This window comes from Corvus cornix, chromosome 27 (genome assembly GCF_000738735.6).
Source record: "Corvus cornix cornix isolate S_Up_H32 chromosome 27, ASM73873v5, whole genome shotgun sequence".
NCBI classification, from domain to species: Eukaryota; Metazoa; Chordata; class Aves; order Passeriformes; family Corvidae; genus Corvus; species Corvus cornix.
Window position 1 is genome coordinate 3,847,260 of NC_046355.1, and position 22,046 is coordinate 3,869,305.

General features: G+C 56.4%; 1 protein-coding gene across 2 annotated transcripts in view; it reads left to right on the forward strand.

Moving 5' to 3' along the window:
- Window positions 1-400: 400 nt before the first annotated feature.
- The window catches only part of MRC2 (mannose receptor C type 2), a 28,787-nt gene continuing 7,141 nt past the window's right edge, over window positions 401-22,046 (forward strand). The window contains exons 1-20 of one of the 2 annotated variants that reach the window (XM_039565739.1): window positions 401-662; window positions 11,458-11,856; window positions 12,110-12,283; window positions 12,470-12,634; window positions 12,793-12,906; window positions 13,595-13,738; window positions 14,135-14,377; window positions 15,106-15,260; window positions 15,512-15,619; window positions 17,957-18,072; window positions 18,210-18,358; window positions 18,475-18,692; window positions 18,914-19,056; window positions 19,474-19,576; window positions 19,665-19,803; window positions 20,054-20,089; window positions 20,567-20,727; window positions 21,040-21,107; window positions 21,389-21,489; window positions 21,591-21,736. In XM_039565739.1, the coding sequence (XP_039421673.1) occupies window positions 548-662; window positions 11,458-11,856; window positions 12,110-12,283; window positions 12,470-12,634; window positions 12,793-12,906; window positions 13,595-13,738; window positions 14,135-14,377; window positions 15,106-15,260; window positions 15,512-15,619; window positions 17,957-18,072; window positions 18,210-18,358; window positions 18,475-18,692; window positions 18,914-19,056; window positions 19,474-19,576; window positions 19,665-19,803; window positions 20,054-20,089; window positions 20,567-20,727; window positions 21,040-21,107; window positions 21,389-21,489; window positions 21,591-21,736 (2,997 nt within the window). In that variant the 5' untranslated portion in view covers window positions 401-547. The remainder of the gene's footprint in view (window positions 663-11,457; window positions 11,857-12,109; window positions 12,284-12,469; window positions 12,635-12,792; window positions 12,907-13,594; window positions 13,739-14,134; window positions 14,378-15,105; window positions 15,261-15,511; window positions 15,620-17,956; window positions 18,073-18,209; window positions 18,359-18,474; window positions 18,693-18,913; window positions 19,057-19,473; window positions 19,577-19,664; window positions 19,804-20,053; window positions 20,090-20,566; window positions 20,728-21,039; window positions 21,108-21,388; window positions 21,490-21,590; window positions 21,737-22,046) is intronic. The other variant, XM_039565740.1, reaches the window with a different exon arrangement.

Below are 22,046 nucleotides of genomic sequence, written 5' to 3' on the forward strand. Positions count from 1 at the left end.
CGCAGCGGGACACGACGCGGGGCTGGCGGCACCGTGGGCATCTCCCCTACACCCTCCGCCCCGCACCGGGGCATCGGGACCACCCGGGGTGCGGACGCGGCGGCAGGGGCATTCTGCTGGGGCAGCCAGCCATCCTCGGGCGTCTGCAGGGATGCCCTGGCCAGGCTGGGCTTCGCTTCTACCACTCCCCCGCTTCACCCCCGGACCCCCCGCCCTAGCGATGCGCTGCAGCGGGCGGAGCCCCCCCGGGCTCGGGCCGCGCCCCGCTTTCTCGCCGCCGCTGGGCCGGGCCCCAGTCCGCTGACGCAGTGTCTGAGCCCGGCGCGCACGCTTCGTTTTTTTTTTCTTATTTTATTTTGTAACATTTTATTTTCCCCCTTCTTTCCCTCCCTCTCCCGCTCGCGTCCCTCCTCCTCCTCCTCCTCCTCCTCCTCCTCCTCCTCCCCCTCCCCCATCGCCCTCCCCGTCCCCGGCCCGGCAGGAGCGGCAGGAGCGGCCCGAGCGGAGAGGAGCGGAGAGGAGCGGAGAGGAGCGGGCAGCGCCGGGGATGGGGCGCGGCTCGGCGGGACCGCGGCCCGACTGCTCCCCGCTGTGCGCCCCCCTCCGCGGCCCCCTCTGCTGCCTCCTCGGGCTCCAGCTGGTGCTCGGCGCTGCGCACCCAGGTGGGACCGCGCTCTCCCTCCCTCCACTTTCCCGAGTTTTATTGTCGGAGGGAAAAGGGGGGGCGAGGAGCCAAACCACGTCGAGGAGCCTCCCGGCCGGGCGCCCCCGGGGGAGGGGGCGGCGGGACCCCGGCGGCGGCGCGCAGGGCGGGGGGGGGGCGTCTCGTTCTAACGCCGATCACATCGCTGTGGCTTATTTCATCGCGGAATGTTTTATTTGCTTTTACTACGGTTCGTTTTACTTCATCCCTCTCCGGTCGCGGTGCATTCCGCCGCGTTTTGTTTTCTCCAGTTTGGTCCCGCCGTGTTTTCTTCCCGTTCCGCCGCGTTTTCACTCCCTTTTATCACTCTTGAGTTTAACTCCCCGCGCCGAGCGGCCACGCAGCGCCGGCCGAGGCCGGCGGAAACGCTTCCGCGGCCGCGGGGGAGCCAGGGGGGCTCCGGGGCCGGGGGGCGGCTGCCGGCCCGCTGCGCTCCGCAGCCCCGCTCCGGCCCTTTGTCTCCCCGGGGTGGGCAGTTCGTGGAGCCGGAGGTCGGGAAGGGGCCGAAGGGGTTTGTTGGAGCTTTCCTCCCTCTCCCATCCTGATTCCACCTCCCCTCTCCCGACGTGTTAATCTTATGAAGAAGTGCCCCCCTGGATCGGGGCCCGAGTGGGTATTTGCAAACTTTTTTTTTTTTTTTGGTAACTTCTCACGGTAAAGTCAACGGGTTGTTTTTTATCTTTTTCTAACCTTCTGAAGGCACCATGAGCCAGACACTGGAGGCTCCTCTGGACGGCCCCTGAAATTGCCTTTTGAGACCCTTTTTATCCCAGAATAGTCTAGCCTAGAGCTAAGGAGCTGCTTTTGGGCCTTCCTTGAATTATTTTGGCCATATTGATAGAACTTTAAAAATTTAAAGAAAAGTAAAATTGGCTACTTTTCCCTGAAAATAACAACTGTAAGCCCTTGGCCTATTTTATTAGAGCACATTTAGCAAATCCAAAGCAGATTTCAAGTGGCAGCATAGGAGCACACTGATCCCCTGCCCCCACCTCTCCTTGCCCCCTCCTTTCCCCTCTCCACCCCAGTCTCGCAGTGCCTGGGGCTGAGCCGCCTTGCTCAAGTGGCAGACATGGGGTCGTGGACACGATGACAGTGGGCAGCAATTCCATGCCAAGCAAGGGATCAATTCTGGGATCAGAGGAGAAACTGCTTGGCTGGGAGATGGAGAAAGTAGGAAGCGATGGGAAAGGAGACCCCTGTAGCCTGGGGCATTTGGAAGAGCGGTCAGGGTTTGCTGCTGTTTGTAGACATCTCAGCTGAACTTTCCACAGCTGAATTCCTGCTAGACCTCCCCATAATTTACTTGAGGGCCATGAATTCCTCCTTCTGTGGGTTTTAAGGGGGTTATTTAATTTCAGCAAGGTTTTGCTACCTTTACAGGCTGATTCTGGCTGTTTCATCCCAAAAAATGTCAGTGGGATCCAGGTCTGGCAGTCCTGAGGACAGAGGCGCCTCTGTCCCGGCTGTGAGGCGGGAGTGCAGTGGAAGCCGACCCCATGCCGGGCCTGGGCGAGGAACAAGGCAGCTTTCAGCGGCCGCCAGCCCGCAGGGCCGTGTCACTCGTGCCTCGCTGGTGCTGAGCACCCTCAGCTCTTTCTCCTCCCCATCCCCACTTTCGGCTGCTCCTGCCCTGCATCAGTCCTGGTTCGGACCTGGTAGATGAAGGGGACAGAGGATGGCGCCGATGGAGGTGCCACATCCAGGATCCCCCAGCACCAGGCTGGTTTGCAGCTCAGACAGGATCCTCGCTGGGAGTTTGGGATCAGGATGGAGTAGTCCCAAGAGTCCCTTGTTTGCAAGGACACTTTCAATGGGGGCTGGCCCAGCAGACAGCATTTCTTCCCCTGGGGAGCTCTTGCTTCCTTGAGAGGTTTGTGCCAAACCCTCACCTCCGGGGCAGTCAGAAAGATGGAGCAGAGCTCTTGGCAGGAGGTTTGGGGCTCCTTGCTGCGATATCTCCTCCAGCTGACCCATCTGCGTAGCATGTGGGCACCCACGTGCCTTCCCAGGGAAACTGAGGCAGCAGCTCCCATCCTGCCACGGCTGCAGGCGGGACAAGGTCCTTGTGTCAGTGCCAGGACTCGGTGCTAGATCAACTTCCCATCTCTCCAGTGCTCAGTGTAGGCCCTGCCATGTCAGCTGTGGGGCAAGAGAGAACGCAGAAGGGACCTGGAAAGAATTTACAGCCTGTAGAGCAAACAGAGCAGCCTTTGCATGAATTTCCCCCCCATTTTCCTCTTTCCAATGGAAATAACTTGTTGCATGGTAAATGCAGCCCCAAGAAATTATATCTTGATCTTCTTCAGACTGTTTGGGAGCAGGAAAAGGGGTCAGAAGTGTTAGCTTTGCTGCTGGAGCCGGGCAGGGCGCAAGGGACAGTGAAGACCTCACCTCCACAGCGTCTGCAGCCACAGGAGCCGCTGGGACGTGGCAGCAGGGCTGGGGATGCTGCTTGCGCAAGAATGACAAGAGAGGAAAGAGATTTCATTTAACCTTCCATGCAAAACTGTCCCCTTCCCTTAAAGCTACCCAGCTGGTGTGGGGACCCCAGGAGGTTTCCCATGGGGAGGTGCTCCTTGCCGGCATGTGCGAAGGCGTTTTCAGGCGTGAGGTCGTGGTGATGGTTAAAGCCACGTTGCAGATTTTTCTCCCTGGCTTTATTTTCTCTCTGGCTGGATTTTGCACCTTTCCCTGCAGGCAGAGGCACTCTCCTTAAGTATTACTTCCTTAAGTATTTTCCAAAGAAACATTTTGCCCCAAAATCAAAGCAAATGTGCGCTGAGGGTGTATAATCCCTCTGTACTAAATCATCTTTCCCAGATGATAAATCCATCACAAGAGGCTCTGGTCCCATGGCCTCGGTGGGTGCTCAGAGCAGGGAAGGGAAGGCTTTAGTCCAGCTCTGCCAGAGGTCGCAGTGTTACTCACTGGATCATTATGCCCTGCTCAGGTCCATGAATGCAGCTGGATCTTGGGTGGGAGTGGGTGTGGGGGCTGCCCTCCCCCCCACTCCAGCCCATCCCAAGCCAGCATTTCCTGAAGGGTTGTTTAAGCAATTTGTAAAATTTGGTTCTTCACGTGCAGTGAGGAGCAGGATTTTAATTAATCTGAACTGTGCACAGCTCGCAGAGCATCGACATTTTTCTCATTCCTAAGATTGCTTGGAGCCCAAAAGAGACCCACACAGATGCTCTTGTTTTTGAAGAACCCATTTTTACTTTCCTAAGGACTAGAAAGTGATTAGTGGATTGACTTGCAAATTCCTGGGAGCACTCTTTAGTGTAGGAGCGAAGGTTTGGCTGTTGCACAGGGTACAGGGTATTTTCCAGTATCATCTCCATCCCTTTGCTCAGTCCTGCACTGCACCTCGTGCTGTCGCAGTAGGGACTTACGTGGGATTTTCCATGTAAAACAGCCTTGTTTGCAAGATGGTGCAGAGGTGGAATGGACAGATTGAGCTTTTCCCATTCCTCCACCCAAATCCAGACACAGCATCTTGGGGCTCTGCAGTAATGGCCCCATTTGTAATGGCCATGCCATGCAGTAATGCCTGGCCTGGGAGTGCTGGGCATGAGGAAGGCGAAGGGCACCCAGTGGGAAGTTTCATGGTAAATATCATTTTAATTGAGAAAAAATACGTGGGACACCAGAGGTTGCCCCTGGTGTTGCAAATGTGCTTGGGTTTGGTGAACAGGGGCGGTGGGTCCCTGTCCAGAGACAGTGATACCACTGCTCAGGGAAGTAACATTAGGAGTGGTGCTGGAGAAACAAGGGAGGAGAAATCTGTGGATCTTTCATCATTTTGGGGGGAGTTTCTTTAGTAGTTTTGAAAAATTTGATAAGTCTTCAGCCAACTGTGCTGGAAGTACCCGGTCTACAAGGATGTGTCAGGGCTGCCCTGCACATCACATCACACCACTGGCCAGTTTGCTGGCCAGGGAGTCTGGGGTGCTGGTGGGTGAGGGAGTGGGGACAGTCAGAGGAGTTGAGGCCAGAGCAGCGTTCAGGAGTGAGTGTTTGGCCACCGTGTGTCCTGGGAGGGAGCCTTCACCTCTCCCACTTCTCTTGGTGGGTCCACTGCACTCCTCCATCCTGGCTGGAGCCCGTTCAATGGATGGTGCTGCCTTCATCTCCCTGCATTCCTGGGGAGTTAGAACCTCTTGGGTGAATGCAGCTGCTGCAGGGCTGGAGCCTGGGCCAAGTCTAGGGGGAAATTGGGGAAAATTTCCATCCTTCTATCCTTTGCTGAGTACCAGAGGGCAGAGTCTGGGACTCTCATCTCCCTTGTGGCCACTGCTGTGGTGAGTCCCTTGGGCTGCCCAGGGACAAGCATCCCTTCTGGAATGCATTCATTCATCTATGTCCCAGGCAGGATGCTGGGAGAATGGGCTTCTTAATGTCTGCAGAGAGGCTGAAGTGAAGTATGTGGCCCCTTTCCAAAACCTTTGTGAGGCAGCAGCAGTGAGCAGGGTGGTAGGTAGCTGTCATCGTCGCAGCCAAGTAAGGAGCTCATCTCGTCCAGCTCCCACCATATAAACAGCAGCTTCTCTCTGGCTGCTGGGCCAGCCAAGAGGAGTTTCTCAGCTCCAAGTGCACATCCTGCTGCTCCGTACCCCCAACCGGACCTTCTGAAGCTTCACTTTCTTCTTTGTAGCAAGAGGTCCTTAATTCCCTGAGGTCTGTTTTTAAAAAACAGAACAACAACCACCCTCTTTTATTCTGGAGCTTGGCTTGGAGCATCCAGAGCTGCTTCTGGCAAGTCTGGCCCCAGCCGAGCCCCAGGGTTGTGCTGGGCTGGGTGAGTCTTTGGGATGTTGGGCATCATTGCTCATTTGCTGCAAACTTCTAATTTAGGAGCATCAGGGGTGGGAGTTGTGTCTCCTCTCAGCTCTGGAGCCGACGGGACCAGTGCCCTTCCTGAGCCAGATGTGTCCTGGGGCTGCCAGTATGGCTACATTTCCTTCCCTTTTATTTTTTTAGTCTGAAGTTCCTCTCTAAAGAGTTGCATTGGAGTTACTGATGCCAAAAGCAGCTGTGGGGGAGGTAGAGCTGTGATGTCCTTCCCGCAGGCTGGGAATGCTCTCATGTCCTGTGATCACTGGCAGCAGGGATGCTCTAACTCTGCTGTTGGGAGCTCCCATAGACACAGCTGATGCTTTTAGCACTGTTTCCCATTCCTAGCTCGCAGAAGGATGTACAGGCTCCTTCCTTGGGCCAAAAATTGATGCTGTTCGTGGCAGTGATTTTGTTTTTTGCTCTTCTCCACACCAAGACCATAAGGATGGCATGAGCCATGCCTGGACTGACTGCTGGAGCTGGGCTTTGCTGGGAACTTCTCTCCAGGAAGGGGATTTTCCTCCAGAGGAATAATTTGTCCAGTAATATGAAATTCAAGATGGAGTTGGGGCTTTTCTGTGACCCTGCTCTATTCCTCAGCAGAGCTGGCTGGGCCTGGTCAGGGGTGCAGTCCTGGGGTCCTGCCCTCCCAAATGTCACTGGAAGGTGAATCGTCGGGCTGGTCTACCCCCATTCCAGCAGTTCCCTCTCCTCCTCAGGGCTGTGCAAGCTGGGCCCAGCTGAGGCTCTGTCAGGTGAAACTCTCCTGTGTTCCATGAGCAACGATTTTTGGTTCTTTGTAGAGTCCCAAAATGGCATGGGTTGGAAGGGTCCTTAAAGACTCTGCCATGGGCAGGGACACCTTCCACTATCCCAGGTTGCTCCAAGCGCCGTCCAACCTGGCCTTGGACACTTCCAGGGATGGGATAGTCACAGCTTCCCTGGACAGCCTGTGCCAGGGCCACCCCACCCTCACAAGGAAGAATTTCTTCCCAATATGCCATTTAACCCTGCTCCAGCTTAAAGCCACTGCCCTGTCACTCCAGTCCCTTGTCCAAAGTCCCTCTCCAGCTCTCTGGGAGGCCCTTTAGGCACTGGAAGGGGCTCTAAGGTCTCCCTGGAGTCTTCTCCAGGCTGAATATCCCCAGCTCTCCCATCCTGACTGCATCTTTCTCGTCATCTTTTTCTGGGTATTTTCTTTATTCCAGGGGAATTTTTCTTCTCTGTTGCTGATCTTTCCCCCATGCTTGGTGCATCCCCACCATGTTTATCATGAACGAGTTCCCACTTCCCGCAGTTTTTCATCCATCGGTGCCGTGTGGGTTTCGGAGCCACTGCTCACCCTTGGGCTGCAAAAATGGGCTGAAAAGGTGGCAGTTTGGAGTAGGTGGCTTGGGGCTGCTGTGCCCTGTTTGCTGGTAGGTGAGACACATGTCATGAGGAGGTTCAGGCTGAACAGGGGCTCCTTTCTGCACCGTGTGAGTGAAGGGTGGGTTTCTTGCTGCAGGACGTTACAGGTAAAACTTTTTCCTGGGCTCCCAAATCCAAATGAAGGTGTTAGCACGGGGGGCTGCAGCCCCTGAGGGATCTCATGAGTCTCAGAGCACCAATGGAGCCCTGTTGCCTGGCATGGCTGGGGCACCTTGTGGGCTTCAAGGCTTTGCCACCTTTACCGGGTGGTTTGGAGCAAGCCATATCCACAGAGTGTCTGCAGCACAGGAACCTCTGAGAGGGATTGTCCCTGTGGCTCCAGGTGTGCTCAGCCTCCTGCACAAGCGACTTGGAGCTGTGTTTTTTGGGACATCCCACGTAAAGGGAAACCTTGAGTGAGAACAAGGGCAGGGAGCACCTTTGCCAGGGTGGCTACAGGACAGAGCTGAGTTCCAGAGGTTCACGAGGGGTTCTGGCATCACATGGTGCCATGATCACCCTCACAGTGGAGCCAAAGAGGTGGCAGGGGCTGGCAGGGATGTGGTAACAGAGCCTGACAGCGCTGACATGTTGGGGACATCATTTGCTGTCAGTTGTAATTGCAGCCAGAGTCCTGGAGCTGCTCCAGTCCAGGGTAACTGGGACCAGGGTTCAGCTGTAGCTTCAGTCCTTCATTGAATTTGCTCCCTGCATTTGTTGCTAGTGATGGGAGGGTGACAAATGCAATGGAGCAGGGATGCTCTGGGTGTCCTGTTGTGGGTGGCTGAGCTGGCATGTGTTTGGAGCTGGGTAGTGCCAAGGATGCCCATCCATGTCGTGCTGAAGGGCTTTCTCTGTCTGCTGTCCTTGGAGACTCTCATCCGGTGCTGCCCACAGTCCCCAGAATTGCTGGTTGTGAAGCTTTCCATATTTGCTTGGGGGTGGTAAAGCTGTTGTGGGAAGGGTTGAGCTGAGTTCCTTCAGTTCAGGCTTCCTGCTGGCCAAGAACTTGCTTTTTTGATTAAGAAAAAGAACCTGGAGCCAGCACAGGATGTAAAAGCTCCCTTAAGGGCTGCCCCAAAGGATGGCAGCTTCTCCATCCCTGCAGTGTTCAGCCACCAGTGCCAAGGCCAGTTTCTCCCACTGTGCTGGGGCACGAGCATCCCTTTATTTCCCACATGGGAGAGGAGAGTGTTTCTGCCGGCAGAGCCAGTGTCCTGCTTTCAGTGCCAGCTCCCCCCATCCCCACCATCACACTGCCTTGTAGCACCAGCTGCTTTCCATGGTCCCACCAGTACGCTGAAGGCAGCATCCCAGTGGCTGCATGGCTGGGGCAAGACACCATCTTTTATGGAAGTGTGTGGAATTTTGCTTTGCTTTCACAAGTCCTCCTCCTCAGAGGAGGAGCACAATGTGATGGATCAGAGCTGCTGTCCTGCTCAATAGAGGGAGGATGCAGGAGGGAGAGACAGAGCATGCCAGTCCCAGCTCTGGTTTGATTTTGGTGATTCCAGGCAGAGCATCCAGCAGGATTGCATTTTCCAGTGCTCTTTGTCCTGTGCCAGAAGGCAGCTCCTCTTTAAGAAGGGTCTTCTGGTTTTGCCGTGTTTCCATAACTGGAGGGCAGTTAGAAAGCTCTGCCTGTGTGATTTCAGGTCCACAGGTGGGTACCAAAACCTGAGGAACATCTCTAAAAGGAGTCAGCCATAGCTGTGCCATGGCTACTGAGGGCAGTGCAGGAGAGCAGGCCCTGGAAGGGATGGGGACATTCCCAGTCCCTCTGGAGCTGCCTCCTGCAAGGATTGGGTTTGCTCTGCAGAATACCAGCTTGGGAAAAGGGATTCATTGATCCAAACTTGCCTTCTCTCACCCAACTCTACATCTATCCTGGGGTCAGGAATGCTGAATGCTCCTTTCAGTGCCCAGGAGCCTATCCAAGCACCACTATGTCATGGACACCATGGACCCAGTCAACCCCAAATTCCATAAAAATAAGGGAAGGAAAGGTGTATTTTTGGTGAAGCACAGCTTTGCTGCCTTGTGTTGAACTCATGCGGGTCGTCCCCCCAGCTCCTCCCCAGCAGTGCACAGCAAGCGGTTTTGCACAGGGAGAAGCTGGAAGAGCTGGGGGGCTGCCAGGGCTGAGCTGGTGCTGGAGCTTTCCCATTCCTCCATGGCCCAGCAGACACTGGGGACACACTGCGTGGCCTCTCCTGCCATCTTTGAGCCAAGGGGCTGAGCTGCTTGCAGCGTGCTGGGGCTGCCCAAATCCTGTAGCCTATAATTTCCTACCTCCGTCTCTTCTCTTTTTAGAGTCAAATGGTATCTTGTGTTTCTCTGGCCTCGGGCCTGTCCCTTCCAGTCTGGATGGCTTCCTTGAACGTGGTGCCACTGCAGGGCCACTGGTGAGTGTGGCCCTTGCATGGTGCTGCCAGCTCCAACGTGGCACTGAGCACCCTGACACCCATTCCTGAGCTGCTCCATGGCTATTCCAACCCGATACTAATTTTTTCTTCCAAGGCAGGGCTCACAGGTAACAGAGGAGGGTGTCCTGTTGCTGATGCTCCCTGTGGTGATGCTCATGGTAGAGCAGCTTTTTCTGTTCTAAGGAGCAAAGCAAGCACTGGTATTTGGCTCCTTGCAGAGGAGCCACTGTGGCATCAGGCTGTGCCCCAGGGAGGCCTCATCCTGCTCCAGCGGGTCACAAGACTGATGCTGCATCATCCAAAACTGCTTGAAGACCGCTGTGTCCCTGATGCTGGAGGGGCTGCACTGCCCTCACTGTAGGTGGGAAGGGGAGAGTGATGGGCTGGGTGTGGCATGGGTGGTGCTGGCATGGGGAGAAGGTGCTTGGTGGGGGATGAGCTGGTCTCCCACTGTCCAGGTTAGGATCAGGCCAGTTCCAGCTGGAGAAACACCAGCACCAGCTTAAGGAATCTGAGCTTCAGTTAGCCAGAATCAGCCCTGTCTGAATTTTTGCTTATTTTCTCACTTGGCATGATTTTTACAATATTTTCAGTGAAATTAAATGTTTCCCTTAAATTAAGTAAAGCCCTGCAAACAAGCTTCACTCTTGTTTATTTGACATTATCACTGATGTCATATGGGCTGGGGAAGGGGCCTCTGACATAATTTCTGTCCTGGAGCTGGGTCGATGGTGGAACTCCCCAAAAAATGGGGATGTCTGTCTTCCTCCATTTCTTTTTCCCTTTCATACACAGGGCAGGGAAGTTCTGTGAGCCAAGATGTTTGTTGCTTGAATGTGCCAGAGCTGCCTGTAACAACAGAGCTGGGGCAGGCTGAAGTTGCGGGGAAATAGGAAATGAAAACCTGTTCAGCCCAAAAAATTCATACAATGGCAAAAAACGAAAGCAAACCAAAGCTAAATATAGTGGGGCCTATGAGTTCACTTGGACTTCTGGTGAATGTTTGTGGTGGAAAAAAATGGGATGTTTTATTAAAAAAAAAAGAACAACAAAAGTGGTGGTGTTGATGTGGTGCTTTGGGAAGCTTCTTGCTGGGGTCTTGGGGCAAGAAGAGGCAGTCAGAAGCCCTGAGGTGGCTTTTTAGCTTAGAAACATTAATTTGAAGAAATAAAGTGTCTTTTAAACACGACACATCAGCGGGAGCAGCATGTCCCACTATAGTGTCTGGGATTTACTGGTTTGTACAGGTTTTGGGATACAGTCACATGGTGGCATGGCCCCCAGTGATGCTGGGGGTTAGGGAATTTCCTTGGGGATGCATGGTTGGCCCGTGGCAGCAGGCAGGACTGTGGGACACATGTGGAGTTGGGGTTGAGCTCGGCCTGTCTTCCCTTGTCGGCTGCACTTCTATCTGCTGGCAGTGATTCCACTCACTTGGCTTCCGCCTCCCAACGCCGGGGCTGGGATTCCAAAGGGTCCTGACGTATTTTGTGTTTGCTGAGGCTGGGGCTGTGCAGGCATTTTCCTTCACACAAGGGGAGACCTTCCTCAGCAGTTCCTCTTTGCTCCACAGTTTCAGCAGGTCCCCAAACACACATAGCAGTGACGGATGCGCTATCTCCCTGCTCTGTTTTTCTCTGCCTGGAGCAGATGGCCGGTGCCAAAGCCATTGGCTTCTCCAGCACTGGCATCGTTGCAATGCCTGGAAATGCTGCAGCCAAGAGCTGCCCATGGGAGCTCAGTTTTGAACGGTTCTAATGATGTGATTAGAGTGGGCGAGCACTTTGCTCTGGCTCCGATGCCCAACAGCCACCCTTGGTGATGCCATGCTGGATACAGACACCCACTGGTGTCACTCTGCCCAGAGCCCATCACTGGGGGGGATGGGCACTGGGGCAAACCCTGAGTCAGTGCTGAAGGGAAGTGGTGGTCCCCAGCATCCTAGGTGCTGTGCCCAGGGATGCATCCCAAAACTTGCTTTGCACAGAGCCAGGATGTTCTGTCAGGGCTCCAGGCCATGCATGGCACATACTGAATTCCCGGCGATGCTTTCACCCTTTCCTTTTTTTCTCTCCCCAGACTCCAAAGTCTTTCTCATCTACAACACGGGCGCGCAGGGCTGCTTGGAGACCAAGGACTCACTGGTGCGACTGGCCAAGGGCTGCAACGCCAGTGCCCCAGCCCAGCAGTGGAAATGGGTCTCCCGAAATCGCCTCTTCAATGTGGGGGCCATGCAGTGCCTGGGGGTGTCATGGCATGGGGCCAACGCCACGGCGGGGCTGCACCTCTTGGCCACCTACGAGTGCGACCGCGAGTCAGTCAACATGCGCTGGAGCTGCCGTGGGCTCGGGGAGCAGCTGTCACAGCATCTAGGTGCCCGCCTGGGCAATTCCTCCCTGGACAGGGGGGACCAGGCGCATGGCTCACAGTGGAGGACGTATGGCACTGAGGAGGATCTGTGTTCCATGCCCTACTCTGGTAACACCTCCTTGGGCATTAGTGTTATCCTGTAACCCAAACCATCCCCAAAACATGAGCTGAGGCTGTGGTGCTGCAGCAATCGGGTCCTGCCTGGGAAGCTCAGTCCCAGCTTGCTGGGGCTACAGAACCAGGCAGGATCAGAGCGATGGGGAGTGGGCAGCCTCTGGGCACCCCATAACCCACCTCACCCCAGATCTCCCTCCAGCCCCCATAGACATATCCTCAAGCAAGGGCTCCTCTTTTCCCTCAGAGATTTACACCATCCAGGGCAACTCCCATGGGAAGCCCTGCACCATCCCCTTCAAGTATGACAACCAGTGGTTTCACGAGTGCACCAGCACGGGGCGAGAGGACGGGCACCTCTGGTGTGCCACCACCCAGGACTACGGCAAGGACGAGCGGTGGGGCTTCTGCCCCATAAAGAGTAAGTAGGGGCACACATCTTGTGGGGAAAAGCAAAAACCCAATGTCAATCCCTCTTGGGGACTTTTGGGCTTCTCCCCCTGTGAGCAGTCTGCAGTGCCAGAGCAGCAAGTTTTATTGGAGTTTACTGGGTTATTGGGGGTTTCTTTGTTTCTGTGTTGGGTGCTCACCCTGCACATCCCCACAGGCAATGACTGTGAGACCTTTTGGGACAAGGACCACCTCACCAACAGCTGCTACCAGTTCAACTTCCAGTCAACGCTGTCATGGCGGGAGGCCTGGAATAGCTGTGAGCAGCAAGGGGCCAACCTGCTGAGCATCACAGAGATCCATGAGCAGACCTACATCAATGGTGAGATTCTGGCAGCCTGGCTGTGCACTCCTCATCTGGGGCAGAGCTGGCTGCACTGTGGGCGTTGCCACTGCCAGTTTGCTCTGCCTGTCCCAAGTTTGGGAGGGTGACAAGCTGGGGACTGAGCTGGGCTTGGGGGACTGATTCTGCCCCTCCAGGGCTGCTGACTGGGTACAGCTCCACGCTCTGGATTGGACTGAATGACCTGGACATCAATGGAGGCTGGCAGTGGTCAGACAACTCACCCCTCAAGTACCTCAACTGGGAGAGTGGTGAGACAGGGGAGGTTGTGGTGGTGATGGGGCCTGAGGAACACCCTGTGACCACCGGAGATGGCCCCATGGCAAGGGAGGTGGCCCAGGCTGCTGCAGGGTATGCCCTTGCTGCATGAGGACAGAGAGCCACAGGGGCCTGTGTAACAGCCTGGGACATCTGTGGAGCTGGAGCGGGGACACAGGGTACTGAGAGGGAATCAGCCCTCTGAAAGCACTCACTGACCTGTGGATAACCTGGGCTGACATTCCTTGTTTGGCGGGTTGCTGCATCCCTGCTTAGTGCTGGAGTGTGGCTGAGAAGTGGTCCCCAGCTGCAGACATCCATCCCTAACCCTGGGGTGCTCAGAGGGAAGAGGGCCCATTGGTCATGCCTCATGCCATCACCCAAAGGCACTTGGAGGAATACAGTGATACCCTCGGAGGAGGTTTGAGGACAGGTGGGAGCAGTTCAGGTGTGGTACTTTGACCCCCTGACTGCTGTCGACATTTCCAGGTAAAACAGTGACCCTTCGGGTTCTTGTGCATTGAGGCACTATAAAGAATCCTGGGCATGTTGGGGTCACATCTTCATCATGCAAAATAACAAAATAAAAGGGGTTTTACTGGTGTTGGAGCAGGGAGAGCTGCATTGGTGCCTCTGTCCTGGCTCTTCAGTAGCCTGTCCTCTCCTCATCCCACTCCCCAGACCAGCCTGACAACCCCAGCGAGGAGAACTGCGGGGTCATCCGCACTGAGTCATCCGGGGGATGGCAGAACCGTGACTGTGGCATCGCCCTCCCCTACGTCTGCAAGAAGAAGCCCAATGCCACGGCTGATCCCTTCCTGACAGGTGAGCAGGGGAGGACCAGCATCAGGAATGCGCAGCTCTGTATCCCATGGGGGTGTGCTCCTACCCCAGCATGGTCAGGGGATGCTGCCCATGTAGGTGCCCATGGTGTCCCCAGCTTGCTGCTGTCCTAGCTGTGCGGAGCAGGACTTGAGCTCCCTAGGTGGTAAGGGAGGGACGGAGAGCAGCAGGTCCCTGTGGTCCCCAGGGGAGGGGATGCTCTCTGCTCTGCTCTGCCCTCACTCCTCTGCAGATAGAAGGGATTTTGTTTTGTCCCTGGAGCTCTGAAGCTGCCATTCCCACACCTTGCACCGCCTGTTATATTTTGGCCGTGTTTCCCACTGCGGCTTTGGCTTGGTCTGCTGAGCACCCACAGGACTGCGGTCCATTCCCTGCCAGGGAGAGGGCTGGAGAGCTGGGCAGGAGCCCTCAGGCTGCCTTGTGTCCTGCCAGACTCGTGGTCGGAGGTGAAGGTGGACTGTGAGCCCAGCTGGCAGCCCTTCCAGTCCAACTGCTACCGGCTGGTCGGAGAGAAGAAGAGCTGGCAGGAGGCGAAGAAGACCTGCCTGCGGAGCGGGGGTGACCTGGTCAGCATCCACACCCTCTCTGAACTGGAATTTGTCACCAAGGAGATCAAGCAAGGTAAGGAGGACCTTGCTGTGCCAGCAGCCCCTTTCCTGTCTTGTGGGGTCCATGGAAAAGTCCCTGGATGTGCTGGAGGCTGCAGAGTTGACTTTGTGGCTGTGCAGAGAGCAGAGATCACAGGCTGGGAGGTGATGTGTTCCTTGGAGGAGCCCATAATCCGGGTGCATCCTCCATCCAGCAAATGTAAAAGCTGTTCCCAGAGCCTGCAGTGCTGAATCAAAACTACACAGCTGCAGCTGGGAATGGTGCTAGTCCCAGCTGGTTAGTGTAGGAAAAGATGGGAAAACAATTCCTGCTGGACTTGCTGGAGGAGGCCAGCAAGGAGCCATAGGAGAGTGGAGGAAGGAGAGGAAATACTGCTGCACCCAGGCTGGGAGCAGACCGGGGTGTGCTGGAAGGGAATGGTTGAAAACCAGTAGCTCACTGGACCTGAGCCTGCAGATCTGGACTTTTACTCCCATACTGCTAGCCCCTCTCTGAAAGCTGCAGGCAGATGTCCCTGTGTTTCCCACTCTGGGGGTCCATCCTTGCAGGCAGGAGCTGCCCAACCCTGCCCTGCCCTCTTCTGCTCACTGGGACCGGGGGGTCAGAGCTGAGCCCTGAGTGGGTTTCAGCAGGTGCTGTGCAGAGACCGGTCCCGTCGTGGGAGCTGAGGTCACCAGGGGGTTCTGCACAGGATCAGCCAGGAGGAGGGAATTTCACTCCCTCCCTTCCTGTCCTGGCAGATGTGGAGGAGCTCTGGATTGGCCTAAATGACCTCAAGCTGCAGATGAACTTCGAGTGGTCGGACGGGACGCCCGTGAGGTTCACATACTGGCACCCCTTTGAGCCCAACAACTTCCGTGACAGCCTGGAGGACTGTGTGACCATCTGGGGACCGGTGAGAACCTGAAGGGGATGGGGGGTTATCCTGCACCTCTGCAGGGAGCACTGCAGCATCCTCATTGCTGAGGAAGGCATTCCTCAGGGAATGTCTCCATCTGGGTTCAACCGAGCTCATCTGAGCCATGGGGATGGGAGGGATGCATCTCATCATCTGTGGAGATTTGGTGTAAGGAACGGAAGTGAGGGGCTGGGACATCCCCCAGGCTGTCAGACAGGCTCACTGCCACTCCTCTTCCCGCCCTGCAGGAAGGGAGATGGAATGACAGCCCCTGCAACCAGACCCTGCCATCCATCTGCAAAAAGCCCGGTCCGGTGAGCCAGGAGAAGGAGGAGGATGACCACGGGTGCCGAAAGGTGAGGGCACCTGGGGTGGTAGAGCCTCTGGCTGCTCTACAGCTCTGCCTGGTGCTCAAGGCTTCAGGGGACCTTTCCCTAAAACCATTTTGGGGAGCCCCTATGAGCAGCACCTGGAGCAGCTGGTCTGTGCCTGAGAGCTGCTGAGCTGGAGCACTCTGGGGCTGCTGAGCTCCTCGCTGGCATGGTGGAGGAGTCCATGGGAAGAAATGGGGACACAAAGCACATGCATCTGTGCACACTGTCCAAGACCCTCCCCATCAGGTGGCCTGGCAGCAGCAGGGATGTTCTTTTTCTTCCGTTGCCTCTCTTTGTGCCAGAACACAGGAGCACGTGGGAGCCTGGCAGGATGGAGGTGGCTGCCAGCCCTATGCCTCGACAGGATGGCGGGTTGCCTCCTCCGGGCAGGGCATGGGCATTTTGGGAACACCAAACCAGCAGATTCTCACTCAGTCCATGCTCTGCCTCAGTTTCCCCAGCTGTCGCATAGGACTGAAGCTGCCCTGTTCCCACGCTTCCTGGGAAGTGGTTTTTGTGGTTCTCTGCAAAGCCTCCAAGCATTGAGTCTGGCAGCGCTGTGGCTCTTGAACCTCTCCCAGCCTTTCAGAGCTGGCCAGTGCGCTTGCACCCTGACTAGCAAGCAGCCGCTTCAGGCCAACTCCCAGAGGTGCTGCCGGGCTCTTCCCATGTCCTTGCCTTTTTTCCAGCAGCTGCTTGGCTCTGCCAGAGCTCGGGGGAGCACAGCAGCCAATGCAGGAGAGCCACGCAGGAGAGCTGCCATGCAGGGCCAGATTTGAGGGCTGCCAGGCGAAGCTGGAGGAGCCCAAGTGTCAGCAGATGCTGGGGATGAGACACTCGGTGGCAAAGTTCTGCTACCATGCATCTGTATGTCCCCAAAGCGGTCCTGAGGACTCCCTATGCTGATTTAACTCCCTCCTGGCTCTCCAGCCAGTCTTACCCTGACCCTGGGTGCCCAACAGAGATGTACTGGGAAACAAACTGTGAGGGACAAATGAACCAATGCACCAATGCAAGGGACAAATGAACCAAGAAGCATCCTTCCTCTACTTTACTCATTCTCAATGAGGACTTTTGCCACCCAGAGGCAGAAGCTGGTGGAGAGGAGGCACATCTTGCTCAGGGGTTTGGTCCTATCCACTCCAGCCACTCCACTGGTTTTTCATGGTGGCTTTGCTGCTTTTCCCCCCCTTTAAAAGTCTCCTTCATTTCAGGAACAGCCTTAAAGGAAGCAATTAAGGATAGACGTTTGGGCAATGGAAAAGGCAGAGCAGGAGAGGGATGTGTGGGCATACTGGGATTGGGAGCTGGGGGCAACAGTTGGGGTTGGGGATCCTCTCCTGACCGTCTTTCAGATCACAGGGATTTGCTCTGGTGCTCAGTGTGTGGGAGTGCATCCTCGGGGTGTTAGGGGTGCTGAGGCCGGGGCTGGCTGGGGACCCGTCTGGGGACATTGCACTGTCCCAGGACAGGCCCCTTTCTTGGCTGCTCAGCGGCAACCATGCTGCTCCAGAGGGACCCAGCTGATGGGTCTGTACCTGGATTTGCCAGCTTCAGAGGAAGGCTGTAGGAGCAGGAACTTGGGGGGAAAACTGGGATTTGGTTGTTTTCATTTCCTGAGGCTGCTCTCCTGCTTCCCTCCCCACTGTGCTGATGACACTGCGTATGGCACGTGCCCCCACTGTCCTTCCGATGGTCGGGGGACCCAGGAGTAGAACTGTAGTGATGCTTCCCCTTCCAGGGGGTCCCTGAGCCTGGGGCCACTTGGCTCCTTGGCTGAGCCACTTCACCCTTGTGAAGGGTGTGTGTCCCCTCTCGCGGATGAGGCCTCATGTCCCTCCCCACTCTGCCACCACCGCTGCCAGCCCTAGGGCCACCCTGCTCCCTGCTCTGGCGGAAGACAGGCACTATTGTGTCTCCAACTCCTGAGAGACTCCAATGTCAACAAGGCAGGGGATTAAAGCTGGCTGCAGTGGTACTCACTTTGGACTCAGCCCTGCGGCGTAAAGAGGAGGATTGTGTTCCCCTCCCCGCATCCCAGCCAGGGCCAGACGCTGGCAGGGAGAGCTGTTTCCCCAGCTTTGAAGCTGCCTGTGTGTTTGTTTTCCCTGAAGCCATGTCCTCTGGGACCAGGGGATTGTTAGAAATCAAAGCTGAGTGGGGTCAAGCTGGGGCAGCTGGGGGCAGGAGACCTCCCAGGAGAAGGCAGAGGCGGTGGTGGGGAACTTGGGATGTTGCTCTCGTGCCCTGGGATTGCTCCCATCCTTCTGGGGAGGTCCAGGTGGGCAGTGGTGGATGTTCCCTGTCACCCATCTGCAGGGCTGGAAGTGGCACAGCCCCTCCTGCTTCTGGCTGGGCGAGGACCGTGTCCCCTACAGTGACGCCCGCAAGACGTGCTCTGACTACAGCTCCACACTGGTCACCATCACCAACAGGTCAGTGCCACGCCAGTGGTGGTGGGTTTACCCCAAAACAAGTCCTGCAAGGTGGGGAGTGACCTCCAAGGGCTGGAGCATCATGGGTGGCTCGGTGTCTCGGCTTGCTGCATTGCCCACGCTCACTGTCCCTCCAGGTTTGAGCAGGCATATGTGAGCAGTCTCATCTATGGCTGGGATGGGGAGTATTTTTGGACAGCTCTGCAGGACATCAATGAGACGGGCGCATTCCGCTGGCTGAGCGGTGATGAGGTGATGTACACTCACTGGAACCGCAACCAGCCCGGTAAGGGATGGGGGTGGGATGGGGACTCCCGCTTCATGCAAGGCGGGACTGGCACTGCCCCCCAGCACGGTCCAACCCTAAGGCTGGCATCTTCCCTGCTCTCGTGAGCGCTCCAGGTTACAACAAGGGTGGCTGCGTGGCCCTGGCCACCGGCAGCTCCATGGGGCTGTGGGAGGTGAAGAACTGCAGCACCTTCAAGGCCAAGTACATCTGTCGCCAGAACCTGGGCACCCCAGTCAATCCTGAACTGCCCGGTCCTTTCCCCACACCCAGCCTCACTGCCACCTGCCCCCCAGGATGGAGCTCCGACCCCAAACTCCGTCACTGCTACAAGGTGAAGGGGGGTTGGACAGGTCGGTGTGGGGATGCATGTGCCTCCCCAGTGCAGCGGGGTGAAGGGGCACGTTTTGATGCTTGCAAGAGGCACCCCACAAGCCTGGCTGGGGCTGGATGGCAGCACTGTGCCCTGGAATGTGGCTATCTGTGGGTGGGAACAGTGCTCTGCTCCTGTTCTGCTGCTGAGCCCCCCCATGCTGTGGGTTCTTCCTTTCCCAGGTGTTCAGCTTTGAAAAGCTGCAAGAGAAGAAGATGTGGATCGCTGCACAGGAATTCTGCCGGGAGCTGGGGGCCCAGCTGCTCAGCCTAGGCAGCTACGAGGAGGAGCACTTTGTCGCCAACACCCTCAACAAGATTTTTGGGTGAGAGGCTGGTGGCACCAGTGTGTGTCCCACTGCCAGAGTGTGCTTGCCATGAGCACACAGCCCTCTTGGTGCTCTGGCACATGTGGATGGATGGATGGATGGATGGATGGATGGATGGATGGATTGATGGGTCTCTCTGAGCACAGACTGGTGTACAGAAGGTGCATCAGTTGGTGTGGCTAATGTGGGAGATGTGCAGGAAGTTCAGTGTAATTTGAGGATGGAGCTTGGATTTAAAGCAGCTCCAGCCCTGAGATGGCATGCCTGTTATCCCAGTTCCTGCTGTCCGGTGTGTGGGGATGGCAGGCTTTGAAAACAAACAGAAAAAGCCCTGTATACATATTTGTATATAAATATGAACCCCTCTGGTTTGAAGGGGGTTGTGTACTCACCTGTCCCCCTGGCTCTCCACAGGGAGTCAGAGCCAGAGCTCCATGAGCAGCACTGGTTCTGGATTGGCCTGAACCGGCGGGACCCCGCTGGGGACCGGAGCTGGAGATGGAGCGATGGGCTGGGGGTGAGTCCAGGGGGTATTTGGGTTGTGGGAGGGACAAATCTGGTGCTGGTGGAAATGCCCAACACTGCCCATCTCTCTCAACCCCCAGTTTTTCTACCACAACTTTGACCGCAGTAACTATGATGACGATGACATCCGGAGCTGTGCGGTGCTGGATCTGGCCTCCCTGCAGTGGATGCCAATGCAGTGCGAAGCCCAGCTGGACTGGATCTGCAAACTGCCCAAAGGTACCGGGAAAGGGGTCCCCAAACCCATCAGCTGTGACTGACCTGGAGGAGCATGGGCTGTGGGGTGGTGGAATCCCTGGGAAGAGGGAGGGTGATTCCCAATTCAGGGACTGGGAGAGGTGCTGTCCCTTCTGGGGGAATTCAGGAGAGGCATCCTGCCGTTGTAGCCCACGGATGGTTTGCGGAGAAGCATCCATGGGAGCATCCCAGCCTGCACCCCCCTGACAGCTTCTCCTTGCCCTTTCTCCAGGTGCTGATGTGAAGGAGCCGGAGATCGCAACCCAAGGTGCATTGGCCACAGCCTTTTGTCACAGTCACAGAATATTCTGAGTTGGACAGGACCCACAAGGACCATTGAGTCCAGCTCCTGGCCCTGCACCCCAAAAATCCCACCCTGCACTTGAGAGTGTTGTCCAACTGCTCCTTGAGCTCTGGCAGCCTTGGAACTGTAGTTACTGCCCTGGGGAGCCTGATCACCCTCTGGGGGAAGAACGTTTTTCCTGATATCCAACCTTAACCTCTCCTGACACAACGTCAGGTTGTGCATAGACTGCCTGATGTCCTAAATGGATATCTGCCACAATTAATCCAGAGGATGGATCCTGGGCAGGGTTGTGGAAGGGAGGGGAACCCAGGCATCCTGCTGCTGCTCCACTGCAGGAGAGGGACAAAAGCAAAGCAGCCCAACAGGCAGAGACCAAGGGTCAGGGTGACTATGGCAGGAGTGTCACAGCCTCAGCGTGACACCAGTCCCTGCCTACAGGCAGCAAAGAGTGGGTGAAGTACCAGGAGGCTGAGTACAAGTTCTTCGAGCACCACTCAACGTGGCTGCAGGCACAGCGCATCTGCAGCTGGTTCCAGGCCGAGCTGACGTCAGTGCACAGTGAGGCTGAGCTGCGCTTCCTGGGCCAGAACCTGAAGAAGGTACCAAGGGGACAGGAACTTCCCAGGGCACCAGTGGGCTCTGCTGCCCTATGGGCTGCTCTTCCTTGTCTTCTTTCACCCTTTTCTGAAGGGACAATATTTGGGGGTGCTGGGCTTGGCTTGGGGTCATGATGGGCTTGTATGGTGGCTGGTCCTGATGCCTGGGGGTGGGTTTGGGGCTCAGCAAAGTGATGCTTTTTACCTTGCTTTTGCAAGTTGGGGAAGGGTGTCTGTTCCCCATGGCAGCCTCAGTTACCCCCAAAGACCCCCCAGTCCCTGAAGGGTACTGATATGTCCTCTCTGGGCGTGCAGTTCTCCAGGGGCCAGGAGCAGCACTGGTGGATTGGGCTGCACACCTACGAGAATGACGGGAGGTTCAAGTAAGTCACAGCCAGCCACCTTGTCCCTGGATGTCCCCACACTACCGTCCCCATCACATCCCCACACCACTATGTCCCTGCATGTCCTTACACCACCATCCCCACCTCTCAGAGTGCCTGTGGCTCAGCAACTGCATCTTGGGGGTCTCATCCTGGGCTGCTGGGCTGGAGGTTTCTCACCCAAGAGGGTGATGGTGGGACACGCTCCCAGTTAGGGCATTCAAGTGGTCCCATTCACCAAGTCACTGCTCAGCCTCGTACTCCTCCTGATGCTGTTCCAGGTGGTCTGATGGGTCCCTCCTCAATTTTGTCTTTTGGGCACCGGGCAAGCCTCGGCCCATCAGCAAGGACAGGAAGTGTGTGTACATGACAGCCAGCCGAGGTGAGGGCAGGGCAGGGCAGGACTCCACATGAGGCTCTGAGGGGCTGGGGCGCTGGTACCAGTGCAGAGGGGCATCATGCCCAGCCTGTCCCTCCCCGTAGAGGACTGGGGGGACCAGAAGTGCATGACGGCGCTGCCTTACATCTGCAAGCGAAGCAACGGGACTGCTGTGAAGCCTTCCCTCCCTCCAGTACCTGCTGCCACGAGTGGGGGCTGTCCCCAAGGCTGGCTGCCCTTCCTCAGCAAGGTACCGCTGGAGGGAGAGGGGACAGCAGGATGATGGCTACTTCCTGGTGTTCCACCAGCCCTATGGAGGCCCTGAGGGGGTGGCTGCAAAGTGGCAGGATGGAGAGGGATGCCTGCACGTGGGATGCATTTACAGGGATGCTGGGAGAGATGTGCCGTGGGGTGGGGAAGGTGAAGTGTGTCCATAGGTTTGCCAGGAGAGATGTGGGAGGACCAGAGGGGTTGGGGGGTGGCAGGCATGAGGGTGTGAAGGCAAAAAGAACCATTGGGCAGAATGGGGCTGCAGAGGGTGCCTGGGTGGGGAGGGTGTA